The sequence below is a fragment of the Hemicordylus capensis genome, chromosome 1, assembly GCF_027244095.1.
Source record: "Hemicordylus capensis ecotype Gifberg chromosome 1, rHemCap1.1.pri, whole genome shotgun sequence".
NCBI lineage: Eukaryota > Metazoa > Chordata > Lepidosauria > Squamata > Cordylidae > Hemicordylus > Hemicordylus capensis.
In genome coordinates, this window is record NC_069657.1 from 173,599,425 (window position 1) to 173,619,312 (window position 19,888).

The following is a 19,888-nucleotide window of genomic DNA, read 5'->3' on the forward strand; positions in this document are numbered from 1 at the left end:
AAAAAAGTTAAGATTAGAATTAAATTTGATTAAAATATGTATAAATAGGTAGAAGAGGTGGCAGTGTAGGCATGAACTACGTTGGGCCTAATTAGTTTTTGCTGGCAGTCAGATCCCAGCTGATTTTGCATGCTGCCGTGCAGAACTTGGCAATATTGTGTGTTGTAATAGGGTTGCAACTGGAGAGTAGCAGGGATACGTAGAGCTGGCTTGCGTGGCCTAGCAACCTTGTAAAGGTGAAAATGTTGTTTAAAAGTTGAACAATTTCAGACAAAGCTTGTCTGAAAAAGCAAGTCAAGGAAACAGAAACCCAAAGTTTGGATACAACCATAATCTAAGACTAGACAAAATAGAAACCAATGGGATATGAAGGAATAAAACCCCAACTGTACTGTTATCTTGCTTGACTAAACATTGGATGGATGAGTGAGTTTTGGGGCCAGAAAAAATATCGGAATATACAAAGCTTGGAGGGATAGCTAAGAAGGCAGAACGAAGATTCAGTCCAATTTGGACAGACTCAAATATGGACTAGAACTACAAGATGAAGTTGAATAGAGACAAAGGTAGATTCCTGAATTTGGGTAAGATAAGGCTGTTCTGCCTTGACAAGTTATGTGCTGAACAGAATGGTTCCAAATGTTCCTTCCAAAATTTACATCTCTGGGTGGTCAACAATAAAACAAAATAAATAACAGAAAAAGTTAAAACATTACAGCAATTTAAAATTTTAAAACAGTATTAAAATGATTAAAACAGTTTTTAATTAGTACCAGATCCTTAGAACTTCCCCAGAGGTTTTATTGTGCTTACAAAAGATATTGGTACATGAACCCGCAGTGTGATGCAGCTGCTAGAACAGATATGTTTCCCCCCCCCCCCTTTTAGATATGAGTCACTACTCATTTGCTCTAAAACAGCTGCTGCAAGGATGCTGGTGGGCACAAGTTGCTTGATGAGTGACACACCCATCCTGTGGCAGCCTCATTGGTTACTGGTCCGCTTCTGGGCTAGATTCAATGTGCTGGTCTTGACTTTTAAAGGTCTACATGGCTTGGGGCCGGGGTATTTATCCAACTGAATTTCCCATATAAACCTGCCAGGGCCCTCCACTCATCATCTCAGGCCCTGAGATTATGCTCATGGCCCCACCACTAACAGAGATCTGGTTGGTGGGGACTAGAGGCGGGGCCTTTTCAGTTGTAGCCCCTTGGCTTTGGAATGCCCTTCCTGGAGAGCTTCTCCATGCTCCTTCCCTCAGTGTTTTTAAAAAACAATTGAAAACACATATTTTAAAAGAGGCTTTTAAATGTCCCATCCCTGTTTATATCTGGTTTGTAGTTTAGTTCTTTATTTATTTATGTATTTAGGTACTTATTTATAATTCTATACCACCTGATATAGACATCTCCAGGAAGTGTACAAGGTAAGTTTATTTTGCTATTTCATGTGGTGTTCCTATTTCAGGGGGCGGGGGGGGGGGGTGTCAGTCAGAAATCTTGCTGAATACGGTTAACAATTAGCTATTCACTATATCTGTTCTCTCTCCTCTCCTCTCCTCTCCTCTTGCTTATTTATATGCTCTTCTCATTATCAATTTGTGGATTTCTTTGATCCCTCTGAAGAAAGGGAAACAATATATAGTACTACATAAATGATGTAATATTCAGGAGACTACTTTCAGGGCTGGTGCCAAGAGTGGATCAAGTCAGGCACAAGCTTGGGGGTCTGTGTGACCACCCACCCCAGCCAACCCCTTTGCATGGTAAAAGCCAGCCGACAGACTCATGTCATTATTGTGCCACTGGGCACCCCTCATCAACCAAAGCAAGTATCGACCAGGCCCCTTTGTCATCACTGGGCCTGAGGGATGATCACATTGGACTATTAGGGGACAGGAAAACAAAGAACTACCATGCACTCCTCCGCCTTCTGCCATGTCCACTGGCTAGTATGCTTGTTCTCTCACAGGGTCCTTTTTGAATGGATGAAAGATTTTGTTTCTGTGGGCAATAACTTCTGGCTCTGATACTTTAAAATCTCATTATTTTATAACAAAACAGCTCCCAATCCAGAATCAGATGGATCTGCAGCTTTTAAAAGGTCTCAATACTATAAAGAAATTAAAAACTCCTTTAGTAATTCAAATACATTAATTCAAATGAGATGACAGTTTATCATCCAATTAATTGGGCAAATATCCACATCAGTCTTAATAATTCCATTTGAGGGTTGCATTAAACTTTCAGCCTCTTTCAATGAACTTTCAGTTCATTGCATTGTGAGTGGTAAGCTGTGTTTTCAAATGTTTTACTCCGTAACACGTTCAGAGACATTCAGTGATGTATGCAAAGAAATCTGTGCTTCTCTGTAAGAATCTCTGACAGGAATCTTGGGGGCAGGGGGATAGACAAAACCACAGCTACCACTTGAGTTTCAGCTGAGGCTACTGCCACTGGCCAACATCCTGATTAAAGCTATATGAATGCAGTGAGAGAATGCACAGCTGTCCTTCTTCTGAAGTTCAGGTGCTCATGTGCATTCGTGTGTGTTATTCCTGCCAATCTTTCCTTCCTCCAGAAGCACTCTGAGCAACGTGCGATTATGTCCCTGAATACCAATTGGGGGGAGCAGCAGCAGGAGAGGAGGCATGAGACTACTACTCAGGTAGTACCAGACCCTTGGAACTTCCCCAGAGGTTTCATCTTGCTTACAAAAGATATTGGTACATGAATCAGCAGCATGATGCGGCTTCTACAACAGATTCTTTTTTTCATTCATTCATTCATTATGCTGCTAGACTCCAAGGCTCTAGGCATTTAGATATGAGTCACTACTTATTTGGCTCTAAAATCGGCTGCTGCAAGGATGCTTATAGGCGCAAGTCACTTCCTGAGTGTCACACCCATCCTGTGGCAGCCTCATTGGTTACTGGTCTGCTTCTGGGCCAGATTCAAGATGCTGGTCTTGACCTTTAAAGCTCCACATGGCTTGGGGCCGGGGTACCTGTCAGACCATATTTGCCCATATAAACCTGCCAGGGCCCTCTACTCATCATCTCACAGCCTGAAATGATGCTCATAGCCCCATCATTAACAGAGATCTGGTTGGTGGGGACTAGAGACAGGGCCTTTTCAGTTGTGGCCCCTTGGCTTTTGGAACACCCTTCCTGAAGAGCTTCTCCATGCTCCCTCCTTCAGTCTTTAAAAAATAATAATTGAAAACACATCTTTTAAAAGAAGCTGTTTAATGTTCCATCCCTGTTTATATCTGATTGGTACTTTAGTTTTTATAGTTCTCAGGCTTTAGCTTTTAAAATAATTTTTTATTTGAAACTTTTAAAAAATGTAATTTTAAATATGTTTTTAGCCTGGTCTTTTGACTTGTTTAACTTACATTTGGTTAACTTTATTAGTCTGATTTTACATTGTTTCTTTTTATTAATGTTGTGAGCCGCCCCAAGTAGTAGTGTACTGGAGGGGCAGGGTATAAACATTTCAAATGAATGAATGAATGAATAAACTGTTCCAACATTTAAGGATGGAAATTGTGCTTGAAGTTCAGTTACTCCCATTTCATATTAATCATATCAATTGATCCACCCTCTGCATTCCATGGACAGTCAAGGCACTGGGGCCTGAAAGGGCTGACTTTGCAATCTGTGAATGTCCATGTACCTCTTTAGTATAAGATCAGCAGATGATATTAGATTAGAACATATACATTAAATGAAACAAATGTGTTTAACATCACTAGAATCATTTTATCTTTGGCACCCATTGATTCCTTTAATTTACTATTGATTTCCTCTCTGTTAGTTATTGAAAGCTCTTAAGCATGTGTTTTCATTAGACTTGCAGCCTCTTGGTGCTATCTCAGCATTATGCAGGTAAGGCACTCCAAAATTTTTGGTAATTATTTTTTAGGTGGCTTAGAATCCACAATGGTAACAGACTCTGAATTACAATTAGGAGAGGTGGTTATACTAGAGACTTCCTTATATTCTTCCAGTTCCCTTCCCCCCTGGAAATTCCCTCCTTTACCCTCTCCTCCAAACCTTAGAAACCTTGGATCAAATCTGTCTCTGTGTAGCATCAGTTGGTCACCTATTCCAGTTGATTGTGCTAAATTCACAGCTTTATTTTTGACCTTTAATTTAATTTCTTAAGGGATCTGAAAATAAAACTAGTCTAAACCAGTTAAGTACATTTTCTTCGATATCTGCTAAGGTTCCCACATTGGTATAAGATATTCATTAATTATTTTTCTGATTCCATCAAAATTTGTCTGGTTGGGACATCAGAGTTTTGAAATCTTTCTTGAAATGTTCAAAACCTTTTATACACTATTTCCTTAAACACTACATAAGTGATAGCCACTCTTTCTGGCATACTACTAAAACCTCTGCCAGCTCCTCTTTTGTCAAATATAAGAACACACATAAGAACATAACACATAAGAATATAAGACCATACATAAGAACAGCCCTGTTAGATCAGGCCTATCTAGTTCAGGGCCTATCTAGTTCAGCATTCTGTTTCACACAGTGGCCCACCAAATGCCTATGAGAAGCCTTCAGGCAAGAGGTAAGGGCATGTCCTCTCTCTTGCTGTTACTTCCCTGCAACTGATATTTAGAGGCATCCTGCCTCTGAGACTGCAGATGGCTTAAATCCTCCAGACTAGCAGCCATTGATAGACCTGTTCTCCATGAATTTGTCCAAGCCCCCTTTAAAGCCATCCAAGCTAGTGGCCATCACCACATCTCGTGTCAGAGAATTCTAGGGATGTGCGGTTCGGTCCGGATCCGGACTGGTTCGTCCCGAACCGGTCCGGATCCGGCGGCTCGATCCCGGACCGAATCGGGCCCTTCCGGGACCGAGCCGGACCGAATTCGAGCCGGTTCGGGAATGAAATTGAGTCTCTGGAGTGTCTCTTTAAAGTTCCAAGTGTGTCCTCCATTTTGTGTCTCCTTCCCGAAACTTTTGCTCCTCCTTGCATCCATTTTGTGATGCTATTTCCAAGCATTGTATTGGCTGCGCTATTGTTCCTTGATTGGCCAGAATGAGTCCTTTGGTCTGGTAGGCTGCTTGGCTGTTGCACTGTTGAGAGCTGGCACCCTGTTGGCCGTGGGGGGAGTGCAAAGGTGGGGGCTCCCAAAGGAGGGAATTTCAAACCTATATAAACCCAAGCCTCTTCTCTGGAAACTTCTCTTGGCTGCAGTTGTGGGATCATCTCTGAGACCTGCTTGCCCTTTGCTGGCTGCTCTGGTGTCTCTGTGAGTCCTGACTGTGTCCTGTGTCTGTGTGCTCTGTCTAATCCTTTGTCCACCTGCCCTTTGTGACTCTCTGTGTGTCTCCTCTCTCTGTCTGTCTCTTGTCTGTATACTGTGTGTTACTTCACTTTACTTTCTTCTTAATTTCCCCCAATTTTCCCTGTTCCTTGTCTGTCTGCTTTTCTCCCCCCCTCCCCCCCTTTCCCTTCTCATCCTTTGGGCCTACCCTCCCCCTCCCCCACTCCCACCCACTGCATCCTCATTGCTTTAAATCTTCTTCCATTAATTATTGCTCTTTGTCCTGCCTTGTTTTTGTCCAACTTTTTGATTTTCACATTGCATTGCATTGGTTTCATTTATATATTGCTTGCTGGTTTTGCTTAAATTGTACCATTTTGTTTGTTTCTGCTGACTGCTGCTGCCCTGCGAGTTGGTTCCCTGAATCCCTCCCCCCCACCCCCAGAGGATTCTGTTGTTGTTTCTTGTTGTCCCATATAATCAGTTTTGGTTCCCTGCTCCAAACTTGCCCCTCCAAGTCCAACCACACCCCACCCCAACCCCACCCCATCCAGCCTTCTCCCAAGTTTGCTGCTGCCAAACAGAGTCCAGTTTTCTTTGCTTGGTTCCACTTATTCATTTGCTATTATTAATTTGCAGCAATTGTGGTTTCATTGTCTCTGTTCACTTAGTGGCCCCCCTCAGAGTCTGTGTTTGGTTCCCCCTCCCCACACCCCCACCCCCAAGTTTTTTCTGCTGGTTATAGTCTTTCTTTTCATTTTTTTTTTAAACTTCTGGCTTGTGTTCTCTTGATATATATTGCTTTATATATTTTGCTACCCTCCTCCTCCCCCCCCATGCCTGCCCCCCCCCATCCCTCCTCCCAGACCCTAGCCCAGGCCCAGCTCCTCCCCCAACCACCCCATCCAGCCTAATCGCTGCTGCTGCCCGAGTTGTTCCAGTTTCTCCTTTGCTGTTTGTTGTTGCCCCCTCCCCTTCCCCCCAACACCCCTCTGCCACACACTAGCCCCCAACCACACACACCCTCTCTGCTCCCCCCACCCCACCTCTTTTTCTCCTTGCCCCTGACTTTCTCCACTTACCCCAGGCCCCCTGCCACACACTAGCCCCCAACCACACACACCCTCTCTGCTCCCCCCACCCCACCTCTTTTTCTCCTTGCCCCTGACTCTCTCCACTTACCCCAGGCCCCCTGCCACACACTAGCCCCCAGCCACACACACCCTCTCTGCTCCCCCCACCCCACCTCTTTTTCTCCTTGCCCCTGACTCTCTCCACTTACCCCAGGCCCCCTGCCACACACTAGCCCCAACCACACGCACCCTCTCTGCTCCCCCCACCCCACCTCTTTTTCTCCTTGCCCCTGACTCTCTCCACTTACCCCAGGCCCCCTGCCACACACTAGCCCCCAACCACACACACCCTCTCTGCTCCCCCCACCCCACCTCTTTTTCTCCTTGCCCCTGACTCTCTCCACTTACCCCAGGCCCCCTGCCACACACTAGCCCCCAACCACACACACCCTCTCTGCTCCCCCCACCCCACCTCTTTTTCTCCTTGCCCCTGACTCTCTCCACTTACCCCAGGCCCCCTGCCACACACTAGCCCCCAACCACACACACCCTCTCTGCTCCCCCCACCTCTTTGGACCGCTGCTACTGCTGTGTCCTCCCCCCACACCTGAATCCCCCCTCCCTGCTGCGCTGCGCTTCTCCTCTCTCCTCTTTCTCTCTATCCTCTCTATTTCTCCTCTCTCTCTCTTTCTTTTCTCTCTCTCTCCTCTCTTTCTCTTTGTCCCTGCCCCCCCTCTCTTTTCTCTCTCTCTTAGTCTTTTCTCTCTCTGCTCCCCTTCACTTTCCACCTCCTCTCCCACAGCTGCAGCCGCACACAGTAGCCTACCCACCTGGCGGCTGCCATCGGTTTTTTTTTTCTTTTTATAGTTTTTGGTTGATTTTGTCTCTGCTTGGGGGTGAGTTGAGCTACACAAATAGTGTTGTCTCCTCACTTCTGCCCCTCCATCGTTGTTGAACTACCCCGGTTGCCTGTGTGCCTTGTGCGGCCGCCCTGCTGTGTCTCAGCCCAGGGTGGCTGGCTGGCGGCGGCGAATCCGTGACCAGCAGTGAGCGGCAGGAGAAGGACCGGAAGAAGAGGGGTTAGTGCATGTGCGATTGTGCACCTTTTGTTGCCCCTTTCTCTCCCTAGCTGGCGGTTTTAAATAGGGACACCCCTATTCTGAAATGCATTTGGGTGTGGGGAGGAGGGAGGGAACCTTGGAGAGGAGATGTACTGTTGTAAAACTTGTGTCTTCATGCCCATGCCCAATAAAGAAATTGCTGCTGTGTGTTGTGTTGCATTGCATGCGTCTTGCAGGTGGTTTTTGAACAGGTGCCTTCCAGAGTGCTTCCTTGCCTCTGGGGCAGTCTGAGTGGGGTCCAGGGTTCTGATGCGATGCTGCCACTACATGCTGGGCCCATGCCATGCCAGAGTGCTTCCTTGCCTCTGGGGCAGTCTGAGTGGGGTCCTGGCTGGGCTCTGATGCTGCCACTACATGCTGGGCCAATACACACGTATGATGATGATCATGATGTTCAATCCATGAGGCTGCCATCAAGTGTTTGCTGCTGCTTGCTTGCCATGGCATTGGGCAGGCATAGTCACAGAGTGGGTGGGTTCAACCTCTGTGTTGGTGTGACTGGGTTCTGGTTTTGGTTGTGTGCAATTTAGAGTCACTAAATAGGCTGCATTGAGTTTGATGCTCCCCCCACAGGAGCATTACTTGAGAACCACCCCCCAGAACCCACACTTTGTGTTCAAGTTCACGAAATAAGGGTTTCCTCCTTTGATCTGCAGGTTCCCAAGCGTTGACTGCATCCCTCCCCCACCCCCGGTAGGTGCTGTGCCCTCCCCCCATCCACTCTCCCCCCCCTAAAAAGCTAAAAACTTGCCACCCACACCACAACTACTCCACCCAACTGCCCGTGCCACCCTCCCACACCGGGGTTCCACCCTTTAACCCCCTATTTTTCTTAAAAAAAAACCCTCCCAGGCCCATCTCCCCAATTGGCTTGGTGGTTGACTCCCAAAAGGACACCCTCCCCCTCACTTCGATTGGCTTCCCCCCCCCCCATATCAAAAAGTCTTCCTTTCCCCCCAATTGGCTTCCTTTTTTGAAAACAAACTTCCCCCCCACCGCCTCCAAATCAGCTGCCTTTTTTTTGGCCCCTAAGCCCCTCCAAATTATTTTTTTGACCCTGTCTGGCCTTCCTCCTAAAGTCTCCCTCCTTCTGACCTAGCAGCATGTCTGAGCGCCGTGTGGCGGGCAGGGCTCGCTCAAGGCTGGCAGGCAGAGGTGGGAGAGGCCAGGTGCGGGGTGCGCCTGCGGCACGGGGAGGGAGAGGACGCGGGGAGCCTGAGGACACCCCAGTTCTCCCCATTGGAGAATTCTTTGCTCCGGCCCCATCTTTGGTGCGCAGGATTCAGTTCCCCACGCCTGCTGCCGCCAATCGCGGCAGAGGCAGAGGCACCGTTAGGGCTGTGGCGGGTCCCTCCTCGCCGGCGGCACCAGGTGCTGCTGAGCTACCGCCAGTTGTTGAGGTGGAGGAGACTGTGGAGTTGGAAGAGCAGGTAGAGGGCGGTGAGGACCGTGCGGCTGGCAGCGATGCAGCCAGGTTCTCCCTCCCTCTGGGGCCCCTTCCCCCTATCCTTTCGCCGCTCAGTGGGGCCCCCCCTCGTGAAGCCCGACACTCTGGTGGGGAGCGGTCTGGCGAGGTGGTGGAGGAGAGGCCTGCCTCTCCGATGCCAGTTCAGCCGGGCCCTTCCTCCGCTGTGGAGGGCGGAAGGGGCGGGTTGGGTGGCAGCAGTGGGCAGGCAGCGGCGGCCGCCCCCCCCAGGACTGCAGCCACCCTGCGAGAAACGGCCTAGGACGGCGCCCAGGGCGCAGGAGGCCAAGGGCAGTGGTGCATGGGTGCATTTTGAGGTCCCTCAAGATGACCCATTCCACGCCCGCTGTGTCCACTGCAGGATGCTTGTCAGCCGTGGAAGGGACCCTGCGCACCTGGGTACGACGCCTATGTGGAGACACCTAGAGCGTCACCACCCAGGTCTCAGGGGACAGGCTGGCAGCGCTAGTGCGCCTTGTGCATCTGCCACTAGGGCGGGCAGCGGCAGTGTGCCAGCCAGCAGGCAGGCTACACTGCCCGTCCAGCGGTGGACGCAGTCCTCGGGCAGCCAGCGTATTGTTCGCGTGGACCATCATCACCTCACCCGCCTCATAGGGGAGATGATTTCCACCGATGACCAGCCGTTTTAGGTGGTCGAGAACAACGGCTTCCGCCGGATTCTCCAATACCTGGCTCCCGAATATGTCATCCCCTCAAGGACCACGTTCAGCCGGAACGTGGTCCCCTCCCTGTACCGCCGGTGCAGGGAGCTCGTGTCGGCCGAGCTGCGTGCAGCTCCGGCCGGGACAAGTGTGCATTTCATGACTGACCTCTGGACCAGTGTCAGTGGGATGCACGCTTCTTTCCTGGCCCTCACTGCCCACTGGTGGGGACCGGAGAGTGAGGGGACCTCCGTGGGCGATGCTTCCGGGTCCGGCGCGGCTCCCGCTGCACTACGGCACAGGTGGGCCGTCCTGCACGTGGAGACGATGGACACGAGGCACACCGCGGAGGAGGTGGCGGCCGTACTCGACCGCCAGATAGAGGAGTGGATTGGCGGGTGTCCACACCTCTCCCGCGGCTTCATTGTCACCGACAATGGAGCCAACGTTACCGCCGCTGTCGAGACAGTCATGGACTGTGTGAACATACGGTGTATGGCACACACGCTCCATCTGACCGTCAGGGACGCCCTTGGCCTTAAGGAGCTGAAGGCGTCCCAGGAGAAGGGGGCCCGCCCCATCCCAGCTGCTGTTGCTGCCACGGCCACGCTTGTGGATAAGTCCCGCAAGCTGGCCGCCCACTTCCACCGCAGCGAGAAGTCCAGGAGACTGCTTCGCCAGAAGCAGGATGACCTTGGCCTTCCTCGACATCTCATCCCTACGGATGTGGAGACGCGGTGGAACTCCACCTTCCTCCTGTTCCAGCGCCTGTTGGAGCAGGAGAGAGCCCTTGTCGCCCTGGCGAGGGACGAGTCCTTGGATGTCTGCGACTTCTTGAACGCAGAGTGGAAGCAGATGTCCGAGGCGGTGTCGGCACTCGAGCCCTTCCAGCTTGCCACGAAGGGCTTGTGTGGCGACACCACTCCCTTGAGCCAGGCGCTGCCCACAGCTGTTGGTCTGGAGAAGCTGATGGGTGGACTCCATATCTCTCTGACCATGCCAGAGGGTCGTGCTCTGGCTGGGAGGCTGAGGTCTGGGGTTGACAAGCGGCTCGTTGATGTGCTGGGAGACAGGGAGGAGTATGTCCTCGCTTGTCTCTGTCACCCAGCCCTCAAGGGCAATGCCGTGAGTGCCGACGACTTGCCCAGGTGGAAGGGCATCCTGGTCGAGAAGGTTAGGTAGGAGGAGGCCGCTAGGGCCCGCAGAGACCAGGGTGTTGGTAGTGGTGCGGGGGCAGCCCTCGCGGCCCAACCTGCACCCAGCAGCAGCATGGGCGGCCAGCCGGCGTCAGCTTCCCCTTCCCCTCCCTCTTCCCAGTCCAGCAGCGCGGCATCCCAGGCGGCGCCATCGCAGCAGCCATTTGCTACCGACTCGAGATCCGCCCAGTGGTTTCAGCGGTTCTGCTATGGCGCCATGCCTGGTATGCGGGAGGCTCGACCTGCCAGGCCCCCCTCCAGTGCTGAGCAATGCGTTGCGCAGTACTTGGAGGAGCCTGTGGAGGGAGACGGCGTGGACTGCGCACAGTTCTGGGCGAGCCGCCGCCAAGTCTGGCCGGACCTGGCGGTGGTGGCTGTGCGCCTCCTCTCCTGCCCCCCAACCAGTGTCCAGAGCGAGCGGGTGTTTTCACGTGCCGGGGACGTGGTGACACCCTCTCGCTCCCGCTTGGACCCTGGTCTGGTGGAGCAGCTGGTCTTCCTTAAGGTGAACCTCCCCCTGTTGGGCTACCCCAAGCTGGAGTTTGAGCCGGGCGAGTGATTACCGTTGGTCACCTGCCTGGCTGGACCTCTGTGCTTATCCCTACCTTCCCCCCTTCCACCTCTAGCTGAGCTGACGTGACAGATGCTGAGCCGTGCCAGCCAGTCGCAGCGTGTAGTGTGCCCACACAGAGATGCAGTTGTAGTAGTAGTTGTAGTGCTGCGACTGGCCAGATGTTTACAATGCCCACGCCCACCTAAAAAGAAACCCAATGCTGACCAGCACAGGCCCTTTATCTATCCACCTGTCAGCATTTGGGGACCTGGCGTGGGCACGGCACACCCCCCCAAAGTAGCACAGCCCACGGAGTACTAGACTTAGCGGCAGCGGCGGGTATACATTCTAAAATGCAGTGTAGATATGTAAATACTGTATGTAAATAAACATGTAAATAATTTTTTCTTTAAAAACCCCATGTCAAAATCAAGCCTCAAAATTATGCAAAAGAAAGAAAAAAAGGTGACAGAGGGAGAACAAAATGATGAATGCCAAATGAATTGATTTTATTGAAAATGTTACCAGAAATCATGTGTGGGGGGCTTGGTTTACATGGAGAAAATGATTGGGTGATTTTTTCAAATGAAACGAATGAATTATTATCATCTTATGTTCATCTTGATTGTGGTCACTGTTGATGTTGGCTGATGGCAAAAAACCCAAAACCATCAGAATAGCAATGAACTGGCTGCCAACACAACATATTGATTGATAACTGTGCAGGGGGGGAATTGGGTCTGTGTGTGTGTGTGTGTGGTGCAGGCGCAGTCTGTCTCTTCCTGTTGTGTGTGTGTCTGTCTGTCTGTCGGTGTGAATGGATGCCTAGCACTGTCTCTGTGTGTGGATGCTTTCTGTGTGTAGTGTGGTGTGTGTCTGTCTACATGTTTTTTTCCCTCCCCCCCATGCCTCCCTCCATCCTTCCCCTCTCATCCTCTCCCCTTCCTCTTCACCACCTTCCATCCTCCCTCCCTTCCAGCCCACCACCGCCTCACCTGCCCCCAACCCCGGTCTGGCAGATGATGAGAGTCTGGTCTCTCCCACCGAAGCACACACGTGAGCACGTGTGTGCACAAATATGTGGCTGACCAACTCTGAGCCGGACCCTCCCCCCTTCAATCCCCTCTACATCCCTCTCCCCCTCCCCTTTCCTCCCTGCCTCCCTGCCTCCCTCCCTGCCTCCCTCCCCCCTCCTAGCTAGCAGCGCACACATACACACACAAAACACCTGTGGTGGCAAACACCACCAGCACACATGCACTCACACTGGTGCCACCACCTCTGCCTTGGGCCTCTGTGTCCTTGAGCAGATATGTGGTGGTGGACCAGAGAAGCATTTCTTTCCAGCAAGGCAAAAGGCATGCACTCACTGCACACACACACACACACACAAAGAGGTGAAAAGACGAGAAGAGGCAACTTCTAGAACCAGCAGCAGCAGGTGAGTGTCGTGTAATTGTGTTGCTTCCCAAGGCCACTGCCCATGCTCAATGCTCAGTCTGCTGAAACTAAAGAACTAGCTACAATCACCCTTCCTCACACGCAGCTCAGCTCAGCTCAGCTGCACAGCACACTGACTAACTAGACACTACAGCTGGTGGTAGAAAAAACAGAAGTCTAGATTCTAGAAGATGTCCTGGTGGATTTTAAACTTTCAAATCTGTGCTAGGATTGCCTCGCCCGCCGCCTCCTCCTCCTCCTCCTCCTGCCTGTAATTGTGCCCTCTCCCCTTGCAGTTGCGCCGTCGTGATGGGTTGGTGATGTGCGTGCGCCGTCTACTTGTTAGCTCTCTCCTCCTCATGTTGGCTGGGCTTGCCAGGCACTGGCTGGCAGCAGCTGTTGGCTGTGTGCTAGGCTCAGGCTGTGGCACGCGTGACTGGACTGGGAATGTTATTGTAGCGGCAACACTGGTTGTGGTGGTAGCAGTAGTAGCTGTTGTTGTTGCTGGGCTGGTGGCTGCTGGCCTGTGCTGACTCTGCGCACTTGGTCTGGTCTGGTAATTTGGATGCAGATGTAGGGTGTGTGTGCATCATCCATGGGGAGCAGCAGAGCAGAGCAGGTTGGCTGGCTTCTGTCTGTCGGGCCTAGTCAGTGGCAGGCACTGAGTGAGGCGGTGGTTTCTTTGGGCGTCACATCACCCATCATGCAGAGCGGCAGGTCTGCTGCTCTGCTGCTCCGCCTCCTGCTTCTTCTCTGTGTGTGCTGCTCTTGTGCTTATTGTGCTGCTCCGCTGCTGCTGCTGTGCTGGCAGGCAGCACAGCAGTGGCCTTTTTGTTAGATCAGAGAGTGGGTGTTGTCTCTCTGAGTGTCCTCCTCTTACTTGCTTGGATAGGAGTGGTGGTAGTAGGTAGGCATTAAGATGGACTGACTAGGTGTTACGTGTTAGGGCGCCCAGAGAGAGGGGCCAAAAAGATGGGGTGGCAATTGTTGGGTTGCTCCTAGTATTATTGGTGAATTTTTGAAGAAAAATTTTTTTCCATTGGCTAGAATGGGGGTTTGGGGCTGCCCCAGACCCGCCTCTGTGGGGTGGCAGCACCCCCAAAGTGGGTCCGGGGCCATGGCAGAAATGCCCTCAGTCCCTCCCAGCAATCCCCGTAGAGATAGGAGTGATGGTTCTGTTGTTTTTCTGAGGTGTTCTGAGTGAGTGTGGATTCTGTGATAGCAAATGAGAGTGGATTCATGGTGTCTCATTGGAAATCTCATTAGCTATCATAGAATCTACACTCAGAACACCTCGTTTTTATGAGGTGTTCTGAGTGTAGATTCTATGATAGCTAATGAGATTTCCAATGAGACACCATGAATCCACTCTCATTTGCTATCACAGAATCCACACTCACTCAGAACACCTCAGAAAAACAACAGAACCATCACTCCTATCTCTACGGGGATTGCAGGGAGGGACTGAGGGCATTTTTGCCATGGCCCCGGACCCACTTTGGGGGTGCTGCCACCCCACAGAGGCGGGTCTGGGGCAGCCCCAAACCCCCATTCTAGCCAATGGGAAAAAAATTTTCTTCAAAAATTCACCAATAATACTAGGAGCAACCAATTGCCTTGGGATTTTTGGGGTGGAGGACACCCATGGGTGGCTACCACCCACCCCAGCTTTTTTGCCCCTAAGGGCTCCACATTGTGAGTTATGGGCAAGAATTAATTTTTTAAAAAAAAATTTGTAAAAAATCAGAGGAAGGTCCAATCGACTTGAAATTTGGGTGGCAGGTAGAACACAATGTCCCCTTCAAAACCAGCCACTTTTTGTGATCCGAACCGGTTCGGTTCGGATCCGAACCGGTTCAAAACCGAACCGGACCGGGGTGGTGGTCCGGCAAAACCAAAACCGAACCTCCCCGGTCCGGACCCGATTCGGACCCGAACCGAACCGGGAGAACCGGTTTTATGCACATCCCTAGAGAATTCCATAGATTAATGATGTGCTAAGTGAAAAAGTACTTCATTTTGTTAGTCCTAAATTTCCTGACCTTTGGTTTCATGGGATGACCCCTAGTTCGAGTGCTGTGAGAGAGGGAGAAAAATCTCTCTCTGTCCTCTCTCTCTACTCCGTGCATAATTTTATGAACCTCTATTATGTCTCCCTCTAGTCGCTTCTTTTCCATATTTTTAACCTATTTGGCCCCTACTACTTCACAAATACAAAAATAACATAAAAACCCTTTACTCAAACAAACCAAACCCCTTCTTGTTTCTTTGTTCTGAATTCCCCCCCTCCCCACTTCAGAAATACAGATAAACACCACTGGCCAATAGGTATCCAGATCCCATAGCTAACACCACATGTCTCTGAGGAACTTTCACATCCCTACTTTTTACTGAAATGTTTCCCCCTTAGATTATAGCAGGGAGAATTTTCACGCTGGCTTCAGGTTTGTGTGCTCCCTTCCTCTGCTCCTATCACTATGGGGGAAAGTGAAAACACTGATTAAGAGATACTACATTTATTTAAACAAAGAGTCACTTGGACCTTGCAAGGGTTTAATTTCTCACCATCAGAGAATATCCCACATTCAAATAGTAAAAGTGTGCATTCCCTATTGTTGTTGTTCACCTCTTTGTGGTGAGGGGAGCCAAGGAGTTGTGGTTGAAGAAGCACCCGTGTCCTCACATCAATACCCCTTCCCAGTTTCTCCCTCAAAATGACTTTGGTGGAATACAATTTGAAAATGGTCACTGTCAGCACAACATAAAGTAGGAGAGCCACGTTTGTCACTCCAGTAGAGATATTAGCTACTTTTCCAAGCTCAGATTCCAAGAAGAACTTAAGGAATGCAAAAAATTGATTTCAAAGGAGAACTGAGCTCTTTAAATCCCCAGAGTTCTTTAATACTCAGAAACATTCACCAGTGCTCTTTTTCTTAACCTTCAATATAGTCTGTCAGCCAGTCAACACATGGGACAGAACCCATAGGGGATCCTATTAGGAGCTGTAATTAGGCATGTCTAGTTTGGACTTCTCATGTCATGCCTGATTTGGACCAGATTTCCATCACTCCCAATAGATGTAAGTGCTCACTGCTGTGAACAAAATTTATAATTTTAGAAAAGTTCATATATGCTCAGTTAACATATTTCTAAGTACTCTTCAGAATAAATGTAAGATAAGGACTAGAGATGTACACAGAACCAGGTGGGGATGGTTCGAAGGTGGGGGGTACATCTTTAAGGGTGAGGGAGGGTGCACTTAACCCTCCCTCCACTCTTCCCCTGCTGGCACTTTGTTTTCTTAAAGTCCATTGGAGTGGCAGCGTACCTTCCTGCTGCTCCATTGCCCCCTTTATCAGAAGTAACCAGAGGTATCCAAAGTGCCTGTGCATTCAAGGCATGGGTGTGCACATGTTGCACGCATGCACCCGCCAGGTACACGCGCCCCGCAATTTGCACTCAGCCATGCCCGGCATGCAGAGGCATGTCAGATACTTCCAGTTACTTCTGGTAAAGGGGGCAACGGGGCGGCAGGGAGGTATGTTGCCACCCCGATGGACATTAAGAAAACAGAGCGCCAGCGGGGGAAAGCAAAAGGAGGGGTATGTGTACCCTCCACCACCCTTAAAGATGCACCCTGCCCACCTTCGAACCAGCAGAACCGTCCGCCATTCGAATCAGTTCGGAGGCCCATAAAGGGGTTCTGTGCACATACCTAATAAGAACGCAACTGGAATAGAGCATTCTGAAGCAATGAAAGGATACTTCATTGTATACTTCAATGAAGGACTTCAGTTGGGATACTAGGCTACATCGGATGCAACAGGACAACTTTACTATATTTAATGGAGGCTTGAAGATAGCAGGGAGGTAGTTCTCTCCAGATATCAGAAAAGGTTTTTTTCACTGACCTAGCCTCTATGAGCACAAGGGAAACTAGCCACAAATATCTGCCCCACACCAATAGTTGCTTAGTAAAAATAATGATCACAGGAAGAGGTTCCAGGGTCAGTGCAGTAAGTGATGTACAAACATACCCTATCATATAATATTATTGTTCTGACCTGAGGCTAAAGCATTTAAGTATGTTTTTCCATTTTCAACTAAGTGCTGTTTACTGAAGCAGATGCAAAGGGCAGTTAATCTGATGTTTACAATTTCTTTTAGTGATTTTTCTATTGCTATAGTTTTAGGATGTCATTTAGACAACAATAAAACTACTCACAAATTCTTGTTTTATTTCCGTATATTAGTACCACAAACTAGGAAGCATTAAAAGATATTTTTAAAAACACTCTTATAACACCAATATAACAAGTAAAAGTCATAACTTATTATTGTTATGATTGAAGATATTTCCATTTCTATTTCTGGTATTTAATGTAGAGAATGAATATGAATACAAAGGCATAACATAACAACGTTATTAAAAGTATCAATTTACCTTGTGGCTGACGACTTGGGTGATAGATTTGTAGATCAAAAGGTTGTGCACTGGTTTTCTGTATCACACTAACATTGTGACCTGTCCATTTATTGGCTTTTGACAATGTATTTGTCCTCCAGTCTGTCCAATATACTTCACTCCCATACAATGAGACAGCAAACGGGTGAGAAAGATATTCATGTCCTCGTATAATTTCAATCATGTCAGTTCCATCATATAGTGCAGAATAAATAGCATCTGACCTGAAAGATAGTCCCAAACAGAAATCAAATCTTAAAATAAGACCTGTAAAGAAATCTTTACAGCAGAATCTTTATATATGATTACTAGGAGTGAGGGGGAGAGGGGCTGGGTTCAGATGTAATGCAAAACTAGAACTAAATGGAGCAGAGGTAGGAACTCCAGTATGACCAAATTTAGGAAACTGCTGTTTCGGGCTGAAAGCAACCTGCGGTTTGTCTCACCAAACTCCAGTTTTAACCTTTGGTTTTAACAAAGGTTCACTGCTGAGACCTCCAGTTTGGCTGCCGAAGTGTTGCATTCAAACCCAGATGCGCTAGAACTGCAGTTTCATGTCGATTTTCAAACTGTGATCATGGAGACAGTGGCGCAGACACACCCAATATTAACAGCAAATCCATGCCAGTGGTGCTTCTCACTGGCCGCCTCTCCTAGCAGCAGCCACACCCCTCCTGTCACCCTCACAGCTATGGAATTGCCCGGCAACAGGGACGCCATCACATCCCTGGCTTGTCAGCCTGTCAAGCAGCACAGTCACACAAGGGCACTCCCTCGTCCCACTCTGTCCCTCCTTCCCCACACCGGGCAAGCAGGAGGGAAAGTGGATGGGCTGACTGGATGGGAACAAAGGGCTAGGGATATGTACGAGCCATTTGTGCACTTGTTGATGGATCAGGGAGCGGTTCCCTTAAAAAGCAGGTAAGGAGCTTCTTACCTGCTCATCTCCACTGCTTTTCTCCAGTGATGCCCACTCTCCAAATGGCTGCTCAGGGCTGCGGCGCTTTTCCCTACAGCGTCTGTGCAGCATCAGCCCTCACATGGCTGGCATGTTCCCCCCATCTGCGCACATGGCCAGGCTCTGACACATGGCATCAAAATCCCCTTTTGGTGCATGCAAGACTTCACGGGGAAGGTTTGGAGGGATTGCAGTGCTTAAGTTCTATGTTTTGCAATGGATAGTTGGGGGCCCGACACAAGCGGGGGCTCCTTTTGAGAGATCAGCTCAACTTGTGTGTGTGCATTCCAAAGGGAGACCAAGGACTAACACCCCATGGTCCTCTCCAATAGACTCCCTCGGATGAGAGGGATAGCCCACCATCAGCAAGCAACATAAGCAGGGCACCCCATCACACCCCCAGGAGGGTAACATCTGACAGGACAAGCACTACATTCTTGGCTCCCCAAGAATGAAGCAACTACAATGTATGTTCACAAGCACAGAAACTGCAGGTAGCAACATGAGCAGGGTGCCCCATAACTGCCAGGAGGGAAGCAAATGGTGGGGGGGGGGGTGCCTGGGTTGGGTTTAAAAGGCAGCCCCAAGCTGGACCATGCTTTTACAAGAGTGTCAGGCCATTGGGGCTCTATATAGAGGCAAGTTGCTCTATGGAGGAAAGCCATGGGGAGTGGTACCCCAACAATTCCTGATTTGGAAACTGCCACCAAGTAGGTGTCAATGCTTGCCCCCCACCAGCCCATCTGCCCATGTGGACATGTGCATCCATGCTTGTGCCCCAAAACAGTGAACACGCTCACTTTGGGTCACTGCAAATCAGAGCTCACTTCTCCCACAATTCCCTGCACTGACAGATTTGAATACGACACAATGCCAAACTGAACCTGGGAATTCTGAGTGGGGAGTTTGTAGGGGTTCTCTTCTATTTTTTACCATCGAGAGTTGGAGGCCCCTGCAAGTGGGGGCCCCTTTGGTGGGTTAGCTCAACTCGTGAACATGCAATCTGAAGGGAGACCTAGGGCTCACACCCTCATAAGAGGGCAAGCCCACTGGCAGCAGTCTGCCAGTGGAGGTGGAATTTGGTTTGGTCTGCATGGACTGTTTTGCTGGGGTGATCCCTCACAAGAGCATCCTAGGACATGGCTATGGCAGGACAGATCCTGCAGTATCCTTTGCCCTCTTTCATCTACATATCCCCTTTTGGGAAGACATCATGTTCCCTTCCCTGAGTAACAAGGAAATAGTGCCCCCTCAGAGCCCCCCCCCCAGATTGTGCTTGTTCGGGACTATTTGGGTGCAGGGGTCCTGGGGGGGGGCGATGTCATTGCTGTCAGAATAAGTGCTGGCATGGCATGTCATTTAAAGGGATTTAGATGCCCTTTCTATGCCTAGGATGGGCAGACCGCTCCGAAAAGACAGGATTGCACTTGGCACCCTCCCTTTGAGATTGTGGCCAATTGCGGCTGCTTTACTGGCATGCTATTACTTTGCCCACTGTCTGGCCATGGAGCTTGCTGGGATAGGTCTTGGTGGTTAGGCCCAGGGAGAGGCTCCCATCTCCTGGAACTGGAGGTTGCCAGATCACAGTTAGACCAAGGTCTGATATATAATTTACTATTTAAAACTGAAATTGCGCGTTCTCCAACCTCTGGTTTTGTGTTAG

The 19,888-nt window shown here is 49.7% G+C and overlaps 1 protein-coding gene across 10 annotated transcripts in view; it reads right to left on the bottom strand.

The window, feature by feature from the left end:
- LRP1B (LDL receptor related protein 1B) overlaps window positions 1-19,888 on the bottom strand; it is a 1,420,219-nt gene that overhangs the window by 337,314 nt on the left and 1,063,017 nt on the right. For all 10 annotated transcript variants that reach the window (XR_008308477.1, XM_053255348.1, XM_053255339.1 and 7 more), the window contains one exon: window positions 17,247-17,491. Coding sequence is in view for 9 of the 10 variants with exons in the window: in XM_053255348.1 (XP_053111323.1) it covers window positions 17,247-17,491 (245 nt within the window). In the remaining variant the exon portion in view is untranslated. The remainder of the gene's footprint in view (window positions 1-17,246; window positions 17,492-19,888) is intronic.